The sequence below is a fragment of the Carassius auratus genome, chromosome 1 (genome assembly GCF_003368295.1).
Source record: "Carassius auratus strain Wakin chromosome 1, ASM336829v1, whole genome shotgun sequence".
NCBI classification, from domain to species: domain Eukaryota; kingdom Metazoa; phylum Chordata; class Actinopteri; order Cypriniformes; family Cyprinidae; genus Carassius; species Carassius auratus.
Window position 1 is genome coordinate 4153705 of NC_039243.1, and position 21249 is coordinate 4174953.

A 21249-nucleotide genomic window follows, 5' to 3' on the forward strand; every position below is an offset into this window, starting at 1 on the left:
TGATAGAGCCCTTTATGTGTGTTGATGGTCAAGAATTTCTTGGATTTCTCATCCATCTCCATTTGGAGGTAAGCTTGGGCTAGGTCAATTTTTGAGAAGTGTTCTCCACCAGACAAGGATGCAAAAATGTCTTCAATGCGTGGCAGGGGATACTGTACTGCATGAAGCGCTGGATTAATGGTCACTTTAAAATCCCCGCAAATACGCACATCTCCTGCTTTCCCTTTTTTGATCACTGGGACTATGGGTGTTGCCCATTCGCTCCATTCAACCCTTGTCAGAATTCCCATTTTTTCCAAATTTTCCAGCTCTGCCTCCACCTTGGGACGAATTGCGTACGGGACTGGGCGAGCTTTAAAGAATTTTGGAGAAGTGTTTTCTTCCAACTCCAGATTTGCTTTTATTCCCTTAAGTGTTCCTATTCCTTTCTGAAACACAGGTTCTGCATTTTCTAAAATTTGCACTAGGGTCTTTTGTGTCTCTTTGTTATTGACTTGCTGGGACACATCCAGGTTTTTTATTGTGTGCCAGTCCACAGGTATTTTCCTCAGCCACTCACGTCCAAACAATGCAGGCCCTCCATTTTCCAACACATACAAGTTCAGTTGCTGCTGATTTTCTTTGTACTTCACAATTACTGGTAATTTCCCTTTCGGAGACACTTTTTCACCAGTATAGGTCTTTAATATCACTGATGTGCTTTGCAGTGGTATTTTTGAGAACAGTCGCTGGTAATCAGCTGCTGAGATGACTGATAAGGCCGATCCAGTGTCTAACTCCATTTTTAGTTTGACTCCTGACACTTCTGGTGTAAGCCAAATAACTCTTCGATCAGTCTCCTTAATACTGTACAGTTCCAAACATGAAAGATCATCTGTACCTGAACTTGTGTTTGTTTCATTTTCAGTAACTTGATGTACAGTGGCGGATTTACGTTTCACTTTGTGTGTTCTGTCTTTTTGTATCCTCTGTCTGCCCATTTTGCATACACGTTCGATGTGCCCATTTTTATGGCATTTTCTGCACTCTTTATCTTTGAACCAGCAGTCATTCGCATCATGAGACATTTTTCCGCAGCGATAACATTTCTGTTTTCTTTCCAGTTTCAGTGACAGCTTATTTGTTGCACATTCCATTGTTTTTTGTTGCAATTCCAATGCATCTTTTGCTGCAGTCTCCATGGATATTGCTATGTTCAGTGCACGATCGAGTGTCAAGTCTTTTTCTGTCAACAGTCTTTTTTGTGTGCTTTCATTGTGCATTCCACACACAAGCCTGTCTCTTAATGCATCTGCCAGTCCAGCTCCAAATTGACAATGTTCTGACAATCGGCGTAGCTCAGCTATATATTCAGGAATGCTTTCTCCTTTTGCTTGGTTACGCTTATGGAATCTGAATCTTTCCGCAATTAATAGGGGTTTGGGGTTTAAATGTTCATTTAGAATGTCCACTATTTGCTGAAATGTTTTATCCGCTGGCTTTTCAGGGGTTAACAAACTACGGAGCAGTCCATACGTCTTTGCTCCCATCACGCTCAGCAAAACAGCCACCTTCTTATCATCTGCAACATCATTAGCCTCACAGTATAATTCCACTCTTTCCACATAAGTTCCCCAATCTTCAGCATTACTATCAAAAGCGGTGATTGTTCCAATCATTGACATTTTTGCTCGTTTGCAGTTTAGCTTTACACTTTAATTGGCTTCTCTTTCTTTCATGTGACTCACGCTGTCTTTTCACAATCTCTTCCTGTTACATGTCCATTAAAGTCTTGTTGACGCATCTGTAGTTGTTGATCCAGACCTCGTCGCCAATTTTGTTGTGTATGTTGGCAGAATGAATGATACACACAGCAGACAATCGAGTCGTGTTAACTCACATTGTTTTTACTCTGAACTGTTAACTTCAATACGTCACTTTTATGAGTCACCACTAGAGGGCAGGCTTATCACAGAATGCTGATACCCAATAGTACATACATTACACAACTATTAGAAAGAAATACACACTACAATAACCAATGTGAAAGTTCTGACAGTTAAATCTCTTATTAAAACCCATGTTTGTCTGATCGGTCTCTGTCCAGAAGGGGGCGCTAAATGATCATCAGATGGTCTCATCCCAATCCAGTCTGATAGAGTTCATACAAATGTCTTTTTGTGGTAAAACCTCTATCTCTAGCATATTGTTTAAAGTTATTTATTCAAAGGATGAACAAATAAATTAAACTGCCTTCTAATTACATAACAGTTGACACTAAATACCTATCTTTACCTGAGTTTACCTGAGCTTTTTGTCTGAGCAGTTGTGGATGTTCTAGACACTTCAAGACAATCTACATTGCATTTTTTTTTTTTTTTTTTTGTGTCTCCTCTCTGACAGTAAAGACATAGAAGCTACTAGAGTTCTGAAGTATTTCTATTAAGAGCTGAGATTGTTAGATGAAAAAAGTGCCAGTCAGTTTATAACATCTGATCAATTTCTACACCCTTGGAACTTTACTTACAGAGTGTTTTCAATTTAAATAAACAACATGTGCCAAGTTAGTGTCAAATAACTTTTGTATTTATTAAGGTTTTACTCTATCTACAAAGCCACATTTCAATAAAAATAAAAAGAACAAAAAGAAGCAAACTGCACATCCGAAACTGCTACGTATGTAAAATGAAAAATATATAAACACTGCCTGGAGGTGATGACTAAACACAAGAGTCTGGATCATGTGCAGTATGTAAAACCAGAAACTGGAATGAACCCAGAAAGGTTTGATGAGCTTAATTATTTACAGTTTAAATGTACAGCTGATCATGGACCAGAGAGTAAAACCTAAACTTTCTGACATTTATGTGAATCAACAGATTTCATCAAACTTTCCCACTTACAACTATATGAGCAAGAAAATGACAGAGGTGCAAAGTGTTGTTAGATGTGTGTTTGTTGTTAAATCTGACACAGAGACAGTGATGAACCATACACCTTAAACCCTGCATAGAGGGGTTCAGTGAATGTGGTGTTGAACGTGTGTAAGTGTGTGAGTGTGTGTGTGTCAGAGACGCTGTAGAAGGACAGAGTACCAGCCGGCCAGTCCACATACACTCCTACTCTTTTAGATGGTAAAGGAGTTGGTATTTTATTGGCCTTATTGTTATGCCATAAAGCAAATCCAGTCTCAGTGCAGAATAGACTCCAGGATTTGTCATTGTACCCAAACTTACAGACAGTCCCATCTTTCCTGCTGATTCCTTTATATGTCACTGCTATACGAGCCCAAGATCCCCATTCAACCTCCCAGTAACAGCGTCCAGTCAGACTCTCTCGACACAATACCTGGGGAATATCAGCAAATCTCTCTGGATGATCAGGATACTGCTGATGATCTTCCACATATGAGATCTTTCTGTTCTCATCAGACAGGATGAGTTGTGTGTGTGCTGTGTTTGGATCCAGTGTGAGATCACAGGCATCTGAACACAAGAAGAATGATAGAATCAGTTAAAAAATCTAATTTGTTATCATTAAACACGCAGAGATGTGGAAAGAACCTACATTTTCTTAGTCCGGGTGTGATTCTGAAGGGCCCTCCGTGATCCAAACTAAAAAGAAAGAAACACACGGACACAAATAATCATAGGTAGTTATTCTCATTCACCCACACTATACAAAATATGATTAGTAAGTCATGGCAACTTATGTTGTTACTGTACATTACTTTAACTCATTAAAATAAGTTTTATTTTTGTTTCCAGAATGTTCTCTCAAAAGATAGGATAACATTCTCTAAAAACATTCTAAAAATGTTATTAGAACATTATTAGAACATTTTCCTCTAACATTCTAATTAAGTTTTAAGCAGATGTTTAGATGTGGATGTTGATGTCTGTTTAAAAGTAATAGTTTGGTTTGATGTCACCATAATGGTGGTAAGTGTTGGCTTTAGTTGTGCAATTTGACACTTGTCAGTGTCGTTCTTTAGCTGCCGTAATGTTTATTATGGCAAAAACAGCAAAGAGTCTGGAGTTAGATGATACTCTCAACAATGGTGACATGCTTCATGCTGCACTGTATTCTGGTTACATCATACAAAACTCATACATGGCACCCAGAATGCATTGTGACATGAAGCATGTCACCATTGTTAAAATTCATACAGTAATTCTTGAGGTCTCTGTGTGTCTTAGCATTCTGCAGTTCAGAGTGAATCATAAAAAATTTTATTTAAAAAAGAACAGTCTAAAATACATATGATATAAATCTACAGGATCTTATGCATTGTAACACATCTACTGTAGTCACTAATATTAAATTAACAGCATCGATCAGACTCTAAATAAAAACCAGTTGAGAAGATCATTACATGATGCCTGGTAGTAAACTTACAGCTGCACTGACTTTTTACACAACATATAACACAACACACAAAACTACATATTTTGCACGCTCGACAGAACATCAAAGCAACAATTATTAATCATACTTACAGGGGTGTGATTAGGAGGAGCAAAATGTTAAAAACAAACTGGGCACTGACCAAGATTTCAAAGACAACTGGTTTACAAATCCCGCACTTAACTCACAGAGATTGGAGAAGCAGTCGACAGTGAATTGACGAGAACACAGCAAAAAGTTTTTTATTATACTGCTCTGGTATCTTAGTAAAGAAGAATATTGCACAACCTCATCCTTTGGAAGTAAAAATAATCTGAATTTACTTTCACAGCGCAGAGTCTCTTTTTGATATTACATCATACAAATGAGCTACAACGTTTGAAGTTTGTTTTCAGGGGATGTCCGCACAGAAAGTAGATGTAAGAATTTGTGATGTGAAATTTACTGAATGGGATTGAAATTTAAAACAACTAATTTGCTATTTGCTATTTCTTTATTTGCTATTTCTTTATTAGAAATAGAAATAGGCATGATAGGCACACTTTAGTCTAATTTACATCCATTGAATGTCCTGTTTGCTATTGCAATTTCTCTCCATATTAGATTTAAATGTAACCAATCAACTTGCATTTGTTTAGAGTAAAACATCTTTTCATCTCTTCATCAAAAAACAGCAGTAAAAATATTATTCAAATACATTTGGTGAGCTAATATAAGGATTTATTCACTACAAGCAGAAAAGTAGCAGAAGAAAAGCTCTAAAACATAACTTAAATGTCACATACTTGAGTATCTGCAGTTTATAGTTTGGATCCTGCAGTTTGTGTTTGAGCAGCTGGACTCCTGATTGTCCTGGGTGATTGTAGCTCAGATCCAGCTCTCTCAGGTGTGAGGGGTTTGAACTCAGAGCTGAAGACAAATAATCACAGCCTTTCTCTGTCACCATACAGCCAGACAACCTACAGACACGGACAGAGACAGATCAACTACAGACACACTGCCAGATCATCTACAGACACACACAGTCAGATCAACTACAGAAACACACAATCAGATCATCTACAGTGACACAGACCATTTAAATACACACAGACTATCTACAGACACACAGAAAGATCATCTACAGACACACACTGCCAGACAACCTACAGACAAACACAGTCAGATAATCTACAGACACACACCGTCAGATCATCTACAAACACACACTGTCAGACAACCTACAGACAAACACAGTCAGATCTTCTACAGACACATAGTCAGATAATCTACAGACACACACCGTCAGATCATCTACAGACACACACTGTCAGATCATCTACAGACACACACCATCAGATCATCTACAGACACTCACAGTCAGATCATCTATAGACACACACACACACACACACACACACACACACACACACACACAGACAAACACGGTCAGATCAACTACAGAAACTCAGAACATCTACAGACACACAGACGATCTACAGACACACAGACTATCTACACAAACACAGTCAGATCATCTACAAACACACACTGTCAGACAACCTACAGACAAACACAGTCAGATCTTCTACAGACACATAGTCAGATAATCTACAGACACACACCGTCAGATCATCTACAGACACACACTGTCAGATCATCTACAGACACACACCATCAGATCATCTACAGACACTCACAGTCAGATCATCTATAGACACACACACACACACACAGAGAGACAAACACGGTCAGATCAACTACAGAAACTCAGAACATCTACAGACACACAGACGATCTACAGACACACAGACTATCTACACAAACACAGTCAGATGATCTACAGACACAAACAATCAGATAATCTACAGAGACACATACCATTGAAATACACACAGACTATCTTCAGACACACAGAAAGATCATCTACAGACACACACTGCCAGACAACCTACAGACAAACACAGTCAGATCTTCTGCAGACACATAGTCAGATAATCTACAGACACACACCGTCAGATCATCTACAGACACACACTGTCAGATCATCTACAGACACACACAGTCAGTCCATCTACAGACACACACCATCAGATCATCTACAGACACACACAGTCAGATCATCTACAGACACACACAGTCAGTCCATCTACAGACACACAGTCAGATCATCTACAGACACACTGTCAGATCATCTACAGACACACACCATCAGATCATCTACAGACACACACAGTCAGATCATCTACAGACACAAACCGTCAGATCATCTACAGACACACACAGTCAGATCATCTACAGACACCACAGTCAGTCCATCTACAGACACACAGTCAGATCATCCACAGACACACACCATCAGATCATCTACAGACAAACACAGTCAGATCTTCTACAGACACATTGTCAGATAATCTACATACACACAGAGAGACACACAGACCATCTACAGACACACATATCATCTACAGAAACACACAGTCAGATCATCTACAGACACACACCATCAGATCATCTACAGACACACACCATCAGATCATCTACAGACACACACAGTCAGATCACCTACAGACACAAACCGTCAGATCATCTACAGACACACACATTCAGATCATCTACAGACACACACAGTCAGTCCATCTACAGACACACAGTCAGATCATCTACAGACACACACCATCAGATCATCTACAGACAAACACAGTCAGATCTTCTACAGACACTCACAGTCAGATCATCTACAGACACACACAGTCAGATCATCTATAGACACACACAGTCAGATAATCTATAGACACACACACACACACACACACACACACACACACACACACACAGATCATCTACAGACAAACACGGTCAGATCAACTACAGAAACTAAGAACATCTACAGACACACAGACGATCTACAGACACACAGACTATCTACACAAACACAGTCAGATCATCTACAGACACAGTCAGAAAATCTACATACACACACATAGTCAGATAATCTACATACACACAGAGAGACACACAGACCATCTACAGACACACAGATCATCTACAGACACAGTCAAATAATTTACAAACTAAAAGATCATCTACAGACACACAGATCCTCTACAGACACTCAATCAGATCATCTACAGACACACAGTCAGATAATATACAGACACACAGACCATCTACAGACACACAGAGTATCTACAGTCAGATCAACAGAAACACAACAACATTGTGATCAGTTGACTGTAAATGATCTCTTATATGTTCTTAATACCTCAGTATCTGCAGTTGACAGTTTGGACACTTCAGTCCATCAGAAATAATCTTCACTCCAGAGTCCTGCAGGTCATTGTTCCTCAGATCCAGCTCTCTCAGGACACAGTTTGAGGATTGAAGAGCTGATAACATTATTTCACAATGTTGAACGGTGAGATTGCAGCCAACAAGACTGAAAGAGAGGAAACCATTTTTATCCTGACTGGTATTCTAATTATTGAATTTTCAAAATGACTTTATTTCTTGAGAACATTGTAAATGCAATTGCTTTCAGAGAGGATATTGTTGCTCTTTAGAAACAATTTCTTCATTGCAATACTCACAAAGCTTTTCTGCAGTTGATCACAGCTGGTATCAGTCTTCTTCTGCCCTCATCTGATGTGTTGTATTTCATGAGGTCCAGCTCATCCATCAGTTCCTCTGACATCTGAAGCATGTAGGAGATTGTTGAGCAGTGACCAGGAGAGAGTTTCTTCTCTGAGTGTTTGTCTGATTTCACAAACTCCTGAATCTCTCTGAACAGAGTCTGATCTTTCACTTCCAGCAGACAGAGGAACAGATTGATGGATCGTTCACTGGAGAGTCCATGTCCATCTTTGATCTTCTGCTTAATATACTGTGTGGTTTCCCTGATGGTCTCTGAGCTGTTCTCTGTGTGTGTCAGTAGATCCTGTAAGAGTCTCTGATTGGACTCCAGTGAGACGCCCAGCAGGAACCGCAGGAACAGATCCAGATGTCCATTTTCACTCTTGAGAGCTTTATCTACTACTCTTATGTATAAATAGTGCAGTGAATCAAAACATGCTTCTGTTGTGCTGCACATGTGGTAATAAAGAACATAGAAAGCAGCGAGAAACTCCTGAACGCTCAGATGGATAAAGCTGTAGACTTTCCTCTGATGAATCACAGATTCCTGCTTAAAGATCTCAGTGCAAATCCCAGAATACACCGAGGCGTCAGTGACGTCTATGCTGCTCTCAATCAGGTCCTCCTCATTGAACATCACATTGCCATTCATCAGCTGTTTGAAAGCCACTTCAGCAAGTTTCACAATCACTTCTCTGTTGGACGGCAGGAGTTTCTCTGGATCTCTCTCTTCATACTTCTGCTTCCTCATGTTGATCTGAATCAGCAGCAAGTGGATGTACATTTCAGTCAGTGTTTGAGGGATTTCTGCACTCAGATCTTCTTCCAGGAGCTTCTGAAGCACAGTGGATGAGATCCAGCAGAAGACGGGGATGTGGCACATGATGTGGAGGCTTCTTGCTCTTCTGATGTGTGAGATGATTCTGCTGGCTTGATGCTCATCACTGATTCTCTTCCTGAAATATTCCTCCTTCTGAGGCTCAGTGAATCCCTGAATTTCTGTCAGACGGTGGATGTATTTGGAGGGGATCTGATTGGCTGCTGCTGGTCTGGAGGTGATCCAGATGAGAGCAGAGGGAAGCAGTTCTCCTTTCATCAGCTTTGACATCAACACAGCCACTGATGAAGTCTCAGTCACATCACAAACTTTCTGAGCGTCTGAAAACATCAGAGTGATTCTGCTTTCATCCAGACCATCAAAGATGAACACAACTTTACACTCCTCATAAATCTGTGAGTCCAGATCTTGAAGTTCAGGATGAAAGTCCAGCAGAAGTCTGTGAAGACTGTACGGATGATCTCGGATCAAGTTCAGCTCTCGAAATGGAAGCACAAACATGAAATCTACATCCTGATTGGCTTTTCCCTCGGCCCAGTCCAGAATGAACTTCTGCACAGAGACGGTTTTTCCAATTCCAGCGATGCCTTTAGTAAGAACAGTCTTGATCTGCTCTTTCTCCTCAGATCCTGCTTCAGCGGAGGCTTTAAAGATGTCATTGCAGTAGATTGGAGTGTCTTGTGAGTGTTGTGTTCTGGCTGTTTTCTCCATCTGTAAAACCTCATGTTCTTCATTCACTCCTTCTCTCTCTCCCTCTATGATGTAGAGCTGTGTGTAGATGCTGTTCAGGAGGCTTTCATTCTCCTGGAGTTTCAGTCCCTCAAATAATCTCTCATACTTGTTCTTCATGCTGGTTTTGTGCTGCTCTTTGACTCTCTGTAGTTCATCATCTACTCGTTTCTGCAGTTCTTCAGTGGTCTCCAGCAGGGCTGCTTCGATACCATGCAGCCTGAGGTCAAAGGTCACAGCTTCAACACTGAGAGCAGGGGGCTCAATAATGGATCTGCTACTCTTCATAGACACACAGCTGGGATATGGAGATGGGACATTTTGAAATCGCTCTCCCTCTTTCTCTTCACAGAGATTCATGTCAGAGGAAACACTGCTTTTCTTTTCCTCCATTAATAAGCCTCATCACTCCTGCAAGCACATATATCCCCTAACATCACTCAAAATTACTTTACAGCACTGTTCCCATTATTACACATTACTATTCACATTAATAACAAACATCAAACAATGTCAACATCCTATGTTGTAGGATTTTGGCAGTCTAATGCCCTTCTTAAACCATATATACATGTTTATTACATCTACTACATCTTAAATAAGACGACCTTTGCTTAGCTTTTGCAAAGACATGATGCATTGTCAAACATTTCTGAAACACACTCAAAAAAAAAATGCAAAACTTTAAAACTATATTGGGAACGTTTATGAAATTGTCATGTCACACATGTAATTATACATCTTAAATAGATGGCCGTAGCCATGCTTTGAAAATTAGTGAGCTCCAGGTGGTTTCTATACCGGAGTGTCTATTTACACTAAGTTTATATAGCCCACCTTGTTGGCTGAAGCTGTTTACACTTTTTTTTTTGAGTCGGCTAGTCAACATTACAAAAGACAACCAACAGTTATCAACTTCCGTGGTGCAGATTGTAAAATGTGTGCTGTGTTTATTTGCCGGGATCTGCCTGGGTTCGAAACCATAAACCTCTATAGGGAACGTCATGTCACACGTAAAATTACTCTGACAACTTCTAATACTAAAACATGACTTCATTTGAACACACATTTATTGTAACTGTTTAAAATAGTCTAAGAGACAGATTTCTAGCTGTTGTATTACAAATTAAATGTACTTACGTTAAAAACTGCCCTGCTGTTACAGAAAACTTCCTCATCAGTGTTGTTTACTTTTGTTTTACCTGTTCTTCCTGCTCCACCTGCTTAAATTTTCGAGAAGGGATCAGTCACACTGTTTCTTAGAAACATGCAGGTACATTTACTGTACACATACACGCAGAGTCCTGAAGGAAGGTCTCCTTAATATCATCAACAACACATTATCAGCTGTTCAAAAAATAAATAATAATAATAATAATACACGTCAAATGACCATTTAAAAATCTGTGATGATTTAAGGAAATTAAGAAAACGAAACAGGATCAAATGGTCGATACACAGCAAAATGCCCAGTGTTAATTTAACACTCTGAGTGTGGACACATATAAACACTGAAGCAGAGTTGAAATTAATGAGATAATTAAGAATTATGATTGACCATTATTGACAACATCTGATGTTAACAAGCAGAATCACCAACCGAGAAAATCACAATTTGTGTGTCACCATTATAGTGGTCAGTGTTTGCTTTAGTTGGGATCTTGGCTTTTAACTTCTTAATTTTTAAATTTGTGTGTCAAGCCAAGAGCAAAAAGCACCTGGTGCTGATAATTATGTTTTAATGTAATTGTTGCTTCACCTTAATCACTGAACTCATTTAAAGTATTTTTTCTTCTTATTGATTGTAATAGCTTTGATTCCACAATGAAAGAGTCTGTATTTTTATACATTTTTTAGGCATCCCTTGTGATTCTGATTTATTTAAAAACATTTTTTTAAGAGTTTTAATTTTAGGCACACACACATAACAAGAATCAGCGTATGAATCGAGACAAGGGTGACTAAAAGCATATTCAGATAAATAGATCTACTCTGAACATCACAAAACTAGATACTACAAATTCACATAAAAGCAGCAAAAATAAAATATAGTTACAATAAAAAGTTAAAATGACAGTTCAGTTCATAATTTATTCATGATGGGAGCCATGGATTAGTTTTTATTGGCAACAACATGCTTTTTTGATGGTCACTGTTGTTGTGATGCTCACGCTAATTCTTGATGTCTGTGTGTCTAAACTAAATAATTATTTCTTTAAGTAGAACTAACTTTTAAAAACATGTCATATTATGGCAAAAATGCTGGCTCACTTTTTTATCCACCTAATTTATGTACACAGTAAAGAAACCTGAACTCAGGCATTCAGTTCACTCCATGACAATTAGTCCAAACCACAATCAAATCCATAAGATTGCCTTTGCTGTGGTCTGTCTGTATGTTATAACTCAATTACCACAGCCATACAACATCTAAAGTTAATAACTGAAGACTAAGATGATAAAGACAATTCAGTAGACCTAGCCTATATGTCTTGTTGTTGACTCAACGGTCATCTGCCATGTATAGGCTATAATCAGCTAGATATGCGGATTATCCAGTTTAATTATTTACTATTATTTTTCTTTTATTGCTATTATTTTTATTGTAGGCTATGTAAAATGAGAGTTTGGGTTTGTTTCTTAAGAGTGAAGGGATCATTCAGTAAGAACGTATTTTCATTCCCCACTGGGGTTTAAGGTTATTTTTATGCAAAGAATAGTTACAGTTACAGCCCATTAATTAATGAACAAATTGACAGTACAAACAGACTGCATGGTGTTTGTATGGATACAGGGTTGGTTTTTCATTATCAGATTTACAGTAAACAGTAAAGTTTAGTTTAATTTGCATTTGTCTCACACATTCAGTTCAGAGAAAACAGGAGGAGCTCAGGGACTCTTTATTCCACTAATCACAGTTCTTAGATTTCAACAAGTTCATTAGAGATAGGATAACATTCAGTTTCCTTATCCCAATCCACCATAAAACGTCCTACTGTTAGATACAGTTCACACAAATACTTTATACATTTATTTTGGTCCTTTGCCATGGTGCATTAGTGAGCTTTGTTTGAAACTTAGCCTACTGTACATTAACTATGAGTTTGGCTTATTGTAACCTTGAGTGATTGTGTCCTTGAGTGATTTGTCCATATCTGCTTATCTACTGACATCATTACATTTCTGTTGTGGACACGGATCACGTGTTTCTTATGATCAAATTTACAGTAAACACAATGCAGGAACAGCATGTCTTTAGGAACTGGTTCAATTGTTTTGCCTTAGTCGCTTAACTGTGAACAGGAGGATCTCAGTGAAACTGCATTCCACAAACATCAGTGCTGAATACATTATGACCTTAATGTGACTTGGACTATCACTTAATGTATATGCATAAAGTAACTACAAATAAGATGTTATTTTATGATTTATTATGATATTTAGTATTTACTCTTACATTTTACAGCATGATTTTATAGACATTTAGATGTATTTCATTTTCATACACTAATTTAGTTACATTATATACTGTTATACAGTTTATATAGACACTTTATATACTGGTTATATTTTATATAAAATGTACACAGTGATTCTTACAGGTGTCATCAGACATATAACCAAGATTTCTATGGAGGTATAAAAAGCATTGTCAGAGGTTGGCTGTGTGTGTCCGCTGTTAAATCTGACACAGAGACAGTTCAGACTGAAACACCTTAAATCCAGCATATAGGGGTTCAGTGAATTTGGTGTTGAATGTGTGTAAGTGTGTGAGTGTGTGTGTGTCAGAGACCCTGTAGAAGGACAGAGTGCCGGCCGGCCAATCCAGATACACTCCTACTCTAGTAGAGGGAGGTGAATGTGTGACAATAGTGAAGACATTGTTGTGCCAAACAGCAGTCCCATTTAAAGAGCAATTCAGACACCAGGATTTGTCATTGTATCCAAACTTACAGACAGTCCCATCTTTCCTGCTGATTCCTTTATATGTCACTGCTATACGAGCCCAAGATCCCCATTCAACCTCCCAGTAACAGCGTCCAGTCAGACTCTCTTGGCACAATACCTGGGGAATATCAGCAAATCTCTCTGGATGATCAGGATACTGCTGATGATCTTCCACATATGTGATCTTTCTGTTCTCATCAGACAGGATGAGTTGAGTATTTGCTGTGTTTGGATCCAGTGTGAGATCACAGGCATCTGAACCCAGGAAGACAAATAAAAACAGATTAATAATCTCAGTTGTTTCATTTAAAGTCTGTGTTAGAGAGAGAAACATACATTTTCGAAGTCCTGGTTTGATCCTGAAGGGCCCTCTATGATCCAAACTAAAAAGAGACAAAACATACAGAAAAAAAAATTGTGAATAGCTGGAATTGTTTTTTTAACATACAGCCCATTACTAAACATGCAAAATTTACATGCAGTGGTTTTGATTATATGTATTATTTCAAATCAGCTGTACAGAGCTGTTTGACTCAATGGCTTTAGGTCCTAGTGAACAGCCGAAGGAGGAAAAAGAGTTTTGATTTAAGGATATACTCGTGGATAAGACATTATTTAATATTTAATTTCCATGCATTGAGTTATGTTAAAACTATAAATATCTCTGCAATCTTTAAAGTCTCATTAACCCAATTTTCATCTTCTAATCAATGCCCTCTCCAATTTTTTAGTTCTATTTTCAGCTAACAATTTCTCTCTAAGATCTACACAGAGAAGAACAATTCTTCCCATTAGGTTTGGGCCTACAGACAATGTCATCATCCACTGCAAATATTAAGGTTTATTAATTGAACTCAACATACTTGAGTATCTGTAGTTTATAGTTTGGATCCTCCAGTTTGTGTTTGAGCAGCTGGACTCCTGATTTTCCTGGGTGATTGTAGCTCAGATCCAGCTCTCTCAGGTGTGAGGGGTTTGAACTCAGAGCTGAAGACAAATAACCACAGCCTTCCTCTGTCACCATACAGCCAGACAACCTACAGGCACACAGAGAGAGATAATTTACAGAAGCACACAGTCAGATCATCTGCAGACAAACACAGTCAGATCATCCACAGGCACACACTGTTATATCATCTACAGACACACACTATTAGAGCATCTACAGACAACACTGTCAGATAATTTACAGAAAAGCACTGTCAGATCATCTAAAGACACATACTGTCAGATAATCAACAGACACAGTCAGACACACACAATCAGATAATTTTCAGACACACTGTCAGATCATCTACAGTCACACACAGTCAGATCATCTACAGACACACACAAATCAACTACAGACACACAGTCAAATAATCTGCAGACACACACAGTCAAATAATCTACAAACACACAGATAATCTACAAACACACATTATTGCTATATAATCTTAATACCTCAGTATCTGCAGTTGACAGTTTAGACTCTTCAGTCCATTACAGAGCAGCTTCACTCCTGAATCCTGGAGGTCATTGTTACTCAGATCCAGCTCTCTCAGGACACATTCTGGGGATTGTAGAGCTGATGTCACAGTTTCACAGGACCAAGCAGTGATGTTACAGCCAGCAAAACTGAAAGATAATTAAACACAGGAGAATTAAATGCTTAACCTCATTCTACGACTGGTATTTAAATAATATCAACTGCATTCTTGTAGAAGAGGGTAAAAGGTGGTTTACTGAACTAATCTAAACTTAATCTAATCTAATTTAATCTAAAATTTTATATCAAATGAAGAAAAAATTTATAAAATAAATATCCATTAAGAGACAGCGTTTATAACAGTGCTTTAACTGTACTGCACTTGCACTAAGATAATGGTACTATATTATATATATATAATTTTTTTAAGAAAAAAAAAATGTTTTCAGAAAGAGGGAATTTCTCTCAACCAATGCCCGGCATTATACAGAGAAGGCGTTTACACTTACTTGATACATTTACAAATTGAATTAATTGCAAAACTGACAGAGCCCAAACTTTTAAATGAATTTGCTTTTTGAAGTTGTAATTTTACATAAACTTTCTAATTATATAACTACATGGTTCTACTCCAATTTGTATTATAATCACACAGTCTTTCCATGTTATATTCAACGTACATTTATTCATACACCACTAAAATATTAAGTAAAATAAAAATGTATATTTAATACTATACATATATTTAGCAAAATATGCCTTCATACATTGAATTTATGTCGCAAATCAATTGATAATGATCAATGTACACATAATGGTTTTCCAGGGGTAAATGTAGTGCTATGTGACATGTTATTTAGAAACTGTCTTTCCACGTTCTCATTTACAATTACACAAAATATGATGCATTTAAATCATTTTACTGTATCTTTTAACATAGCTTCTTAAGTTTGTTAATGTTTATTTTGTGCTGTAACTAGTAGAAAAGAGGAAAATGTAACCATTCACTCACATTCTGTGCTACCAGTTGAACAGCTTTGTTAAATTACAATGTCAAAATGGTATAAACTTTGATTAAAATGGGCAGAATTTAATTAAATTAAAGATAGCTCAAAGTTCAATTGGATAATTGGATGACATTTGCACTTGGCACAACAATGGAACTGTGATTTAGAAAAAAAAAATGTTACAAATAATCACTCACAGGGCTTTTCTGCAGTTGATCACAGCTGGTAACAGTCTTCTTCTCCCCTCGGCTGATGTGTTGTATGTCATGAGGTCAAGCTTATCCAGTGTCTCCTCTGACATTTGAAGCATGTAGGAGATTGTTGAGCACTGAGCAGCAGAGAGTTTCTTCTCTGAGTGTTTGTCTGATTTCACAAACTCCTGAATCTCTTTGGACAGGGTCTGATCTTTCACTTCCAGCAGACAGAGGAACAGATTGATGGATCTTTCAGTGGAGAGTTCACGTCCATATTTAATCTTCTCTTTGATGTACTGTGTGGTGTCTCTGATGGTCTCTGAGCTGTTCTCTGTGTGTGTCAGTAGATCCTGTAAGAGTCTCTGATTGGACACCAGTGAGACGCCCAGCAGGAACCGCAGGAACAGATCCAGATGTCCATTCTCACTCTTGAGAGCTTTGTCTACCGCACCTCTAAGCAAATTATGCAATGAATCAAAGACCTTAAGGGTCTCCATGGTGCTGCTTAAATAGCAGTAAAAGACATGGAAAGCAGCGAGAAACTCCTGAACGCTCAGATGAATGAAACTGTAGACTTTCCTCTGATGAATCACAGATTCCTCCTTAAAGATCTCAGTGCAAATCCCAGAATACACTGAGGCGTCAGTGACGTCTATGCTGCTCTCAATCAGGTCCTCCTCATAGAACATCACATTGCCCTTCATCAGCTGTTTGAAAGCCACTTCAGCAAGTTTCACAATCACTTCTCTGTTGGATGGCAGGAGTTTCTCTGGATCTCTCTCTTCATACTTCTGCTTCCTCATGTTGATCTGAATCAGCAGGAAGTGGATGTACATTTCAGTCAGAGTTTGAGGGATTTCTGCACTCAGATCTTCTTCCAGGAGCTTCTGAAGCACAGTGGATGAGATCCAGCAGAAGACGGGGATGTGGCACATGATGTGGAGGCTTCTTGCTCTTCTGATGTGTGAGATGATTCTGCTGGCTTGATGCTCATCACTGATCCTCTTCCTGAAATATTCCTCCTTCTGAGGCTCAGTGAATCCCTGAATTTCTGTCAGACGGTGGATGTATTTGGAGGGGATCTGATTGGCTGCTGCTGGTCTGGAGGTGATCCAGATGAGAGCAGAGGGAAGCAGCTCTCCTTTCATCAGCTTTGACATCAACACAGCCACTGATGAAGTCTCAGTCACATCACAAACTTTCTGAGCGTCTGAAAACATCAGTGTGATTCTGCTTTCATCCAGACCATCAAAGATGAACACAACTTTACACTCCTCATAAATCTGTGAGTCCAGATCTTGAAGTTCAGGATGAAAGTCCAGCAGAAGTCTGTGAAGACTGTACGGATGATCTCTGATCAAGTTCAGCTCTCGAAATGGAAGCACAAACATGAAATCTACATCCTGATTGGATTTTCCCTCGGCCCAGTCCAGAATGAACTTCTGCACAGAGACGGTTTTTCCGATTCCAGCGATGCCTTTAGTAAGAACAGTCTTGATCTGCTCTTTCTCCTCACATCCTGCTTCAGCGGAGGCTTTAAAGATGTCATTGCAGTAGATTGGAGTGTCTTGTGAGTGTTGTGTTCTGGCTGTTTTCTCCATCTGTAAAACCTCATGTTCTTCATTCACTCCTTCTCTTTCTCCCTCTATGATGTAGAGCTGTGTGTAGATGCTGTTCAGGAGGCTTTCATTCTTCTGGAGTTTCAGTCCCTCAAATAATCTCTCATACTTGTTCTTCATGCTGGTTTTGTGCTGCTCTTTGACTCTCTGTAGTTCATCATCCAGTGGTTTATGCAGGTCTCCAGTCTCCTCCTGCAGGTGAACACACCCAGCGGAACTGGATTTCATGGCTCTGTTTGTTCTGGATCTCTTTCTGCACTGAGGAGAGTCCAACTGTTCTGATGGTCTGGACTGATTGCTGCAGAAACAGATGACAGAGACAGAATCTCTCAGAACCTGCTCACAAACTCCACATCTGGACTGAACCCAGATCAGATCATCCCTTTCACCACTGCTGAGTCAGTCAGTTTTATTATGTTACAAATAATTATTGTTATTATTTGTGCCAAAAAATGTGTTTTCACATCCCAACATTGCAATGATAATTAGGGCTAAATGTAATCAATTAAAACTTCTAATGAAAATAAATTTCGACCATTTGGGTCTACACACATGGTTTTCCCAATGAATAGAATTTTATGGTTATATACATATAGTTACATGTTAGAAATCCATACAGTGCAACAATATTTAGCAAAATAGCTTATCATAACATCAAGTTATGATATCAAATAAAACATTAATCAAATGATTAATCAAATCATTATATATATGGATATTCGGGATTAGTGTTTTGCTTTACCTGGGTTCAGAGGTCAATGTTCCATCACTGACACCAGGAGGATAATCCATGGATTGTTCACTATTCATAGACACACAGCTGGGTTCTGGAGATTTGGCTCTTTGAGTTTTGTAATAAGACAACATACAGTAAGTTAATTTTAAAATAAAATTTGTATTTATTATCTTTTTACATTTAAAACAGGCCAATAGTTAATAAAATTAAAGGGACGTAAAAGGAAACAAACTGCATGTCTCATACTTTCATGTTAATGAAAAGTACAGGTCTGCTTACTCAGTATAGATGATATGTTTGATCATTAATTCACATTTGTGATTTTATTACTGAATTGATATAGTAATTTTATGCATTCATGTTTTAACATTTCTCTAAAATTTTAAATGCACTTAATTTTACATTTACTAAATCTGCTGTTAAATTAATACATTACCTCAACAAATTTTGGAAGCACTAACAAACTTCTGTCTTAACCATTACTTTTAAGAATAATACAAAATAAATATTGGCATAGTAATACTATTGTTACTTTACTATTTTAAACTTTTAAATTCATCCCATTTCCTTTCCAGCTGTCCTATTAGTGAAGTGAGAGAGACACTGTGACCTCTCCACCAAATAATGACAAATAAGATAGAATCAGTATAATTTAATTGCTTTAATCCATTTATTTATTTGATTATAAATTATTATAAATGTTAAATAAACACTTGGTACAAACAAAGTGATGGCATGATTCTTGCAGACAATTATAGATAAAATTCAGAGGGAGTGGAAATGTTTAATGAGTTGTTGCCAACTTAAATCAATTGAAAAGTCTAATGAAAATAATTGACAGCAAATTTTATTTTCGACCAATTGGGTTTACACACATGAGATGGTTTTCCAAATTAATAAAATTTTATGTTTATATTCATATAGTTACATGTTAGAAATCCATACAGTGCAACAGCATTTTGCTAAATATATTATCAACATCAGGTTATGATATCAAATAAAACATTAATCAAATGATTCATCAAATCGCTATTATATTATACATGGATATTCGGGATTAGTGTTTTGCTTTACCTGGGTTCAGAGGTCACTGTTCCATCACTGACACCAGGAGGATAATCCATGGATTGTTCACTATTCATAGACACACAGCTGGGTTCTGGAGATTTGGCTCTTTCAGTTCTCTCCTCCCCTTGATCTTTATATATATCCACTTTGGATTTAGTGTTGCTCTTCTTTCCCTCCATTGAAGAGGCTAATATTAATCCCAGTTCACCAGGCTAGAAGTGTTACTCCTGCAAACAGTTAAACATTATGAATGATAAATTCACATGCTCTTTTCTTGTAAGTGTGATAAATTCACATTTACATTCAGCACTAAATACAACTACTTAGTTTCAAGCAACATTGTTCTCCTCTTAAACCGTCTATCACTTTTATTATGACTGTCTATCACTGCAGACCATGGTGTAGGCTTTCTTATAGAATGACCAGAAAAACAGGTTTACTGAGTGATATTTCCTACATCAAAAATTGTCCAGCTCCATTATCAAAGCATTGTATTTCCAGAACATTAAGAACTATAGTTGAATGAAGTATTTTACATTCAAAATAAAAATAAATTCAAAATGGCAAAATAAAATAAAGTGTTATTAGAAGTTATAAAACAGATGAGAGAACTTAAAAATCTGAATGCATCAAGTTACCTTGAATTTTAAAATTTTCAAAACTTTATTCCTGCTCATCATTGACAAATATTTCAAATAAATAATCTTTAAAAAAATTAAACAATGATCAATTTTAAAAGAAATGATGGTAGAAAAGAAAGTACTTATCAAATTGTTTTAATTTTAGTCATGAATTCTGCATAGACTAAACAAATGACTTGAAAAACTCATTTAATGCAATTATGAAAATAAAATAAATCTAAGCAATGGCTTTTCCGCTTTTGTTTTTTTATGGTATAGCTTTATAAATGTACTTACATGAAAACCCTCTTGCGTTTTCAGTCTCCTTTGTCGATTAAAACATTTGAGGAGGGATTTCATTAAGCACTTTGGAGAAAAAAAAGAAGTCACACTACGTTTCATAGAAAAAAAAAAAAAACATTTATTTACTGTACACATACACCTCAAGGTCATATTCATAAATGAGTAAACCAGCAACACTTTTACAGTTAATATACATTCAAACAAAGAATTATGTTAACACTTTATTTCAATAGTCCACTTTAGACATTCTACTTGTAGTAAGTACATTTTTTACATATTTTTTTTTTAATGACGATATTTGTAAAACTAATGACTTGTAAATCTTTCTGTTCTTTTGCTGTGCATTGCTATTCTTGTTATGGTGAAACGTCAGTAGTTTTGCACCACTGAAACATTTATTTTACATAATTTTATGATAAAAACAGTACCAGGCAGTCCTGCCCCATAATATCCTAGTTGTATTTTCGATAGCTGTTAGTTAAGCTGTGATTCATTTCAATTAGATAAATCAAATGTAAGAATGAATGAACAGCTTTTCTCGCTCAGCTCTTATGTGTTTGTTTGACATGAGAAAGGATGACTGTTCATTATGTCATGTTTAGATTGAACATCTCCCTCTAATGGCGCATGTCCTCATCACATTCTCAGGTGTTTCTACTGTACATGAACATATTTCACAAGTCCGTTTGCTATGTGGGCCGCTGTTACTGAAACTTCCTTA

At 37.4% G+C, this 21249-nt stretch overlaps 2 protein-coding genes across 2 annotated transcripts; both read right to left on the reverse strand.

Moving 5' to 3' along the window:
- Positions 1-2543: 2543 nt before the first annotated feature.
- LOC113120097 (NACHT, LRR and PYD domains-containing protein 3-like) lies at positions 2544-10747 on the reverse strand. Its single transcript, XM_026290019.1, has 6 exons — positions 10706-10747; positions 7956-9976; positions 7631-7804; positions 5172-5345; positions 3547-3593; positions 2544-3464 (listed from the first exon to the last, which is right to left on the reverse strand). The coding sequence occupies exons 2-6, from the start codon at positions 9956-9958 to the stop codon at positions 2941-2943; spliced, it is 2922 nt and encodes a 973-aa protein (XP_026145804.1). The 5' UTR covers positions 9959-9976; positions 10706-10747; the 3' UTR covers positions 2544-2940.
- Positions 10748-12446: 1699 nt separating this feature from the next.
- Positions 12447-20592, reverse strand: LOC113120032 (NACHT, LRR and PYD domains-containing protein 12-like). Its single transcript, XM_026289890.1, has 7 exons — positions 20523-20592; positions 19612-19832; positions 16186-18018; positions 14957-15130; positions 14377-14550; positions 13850-13896; positions 12447-13768 (listed from the first exon to the last, which is right to left on the reverse strand). The coding sequence occupies exons 2-7, from the start codon at positions 19782-19784 to the stop codon at positions 13245-13247; spliced, it is 2925 nt and encodes a 974-aa protein (XP_026145675.1). The 5' UTR covers positions 19785-19832; positions 20523-20592; the 3' UTR covers positions 12447-13244.
- Between the last annotated feature and the right edge of the window lie 657 nt (positions 20593-21249).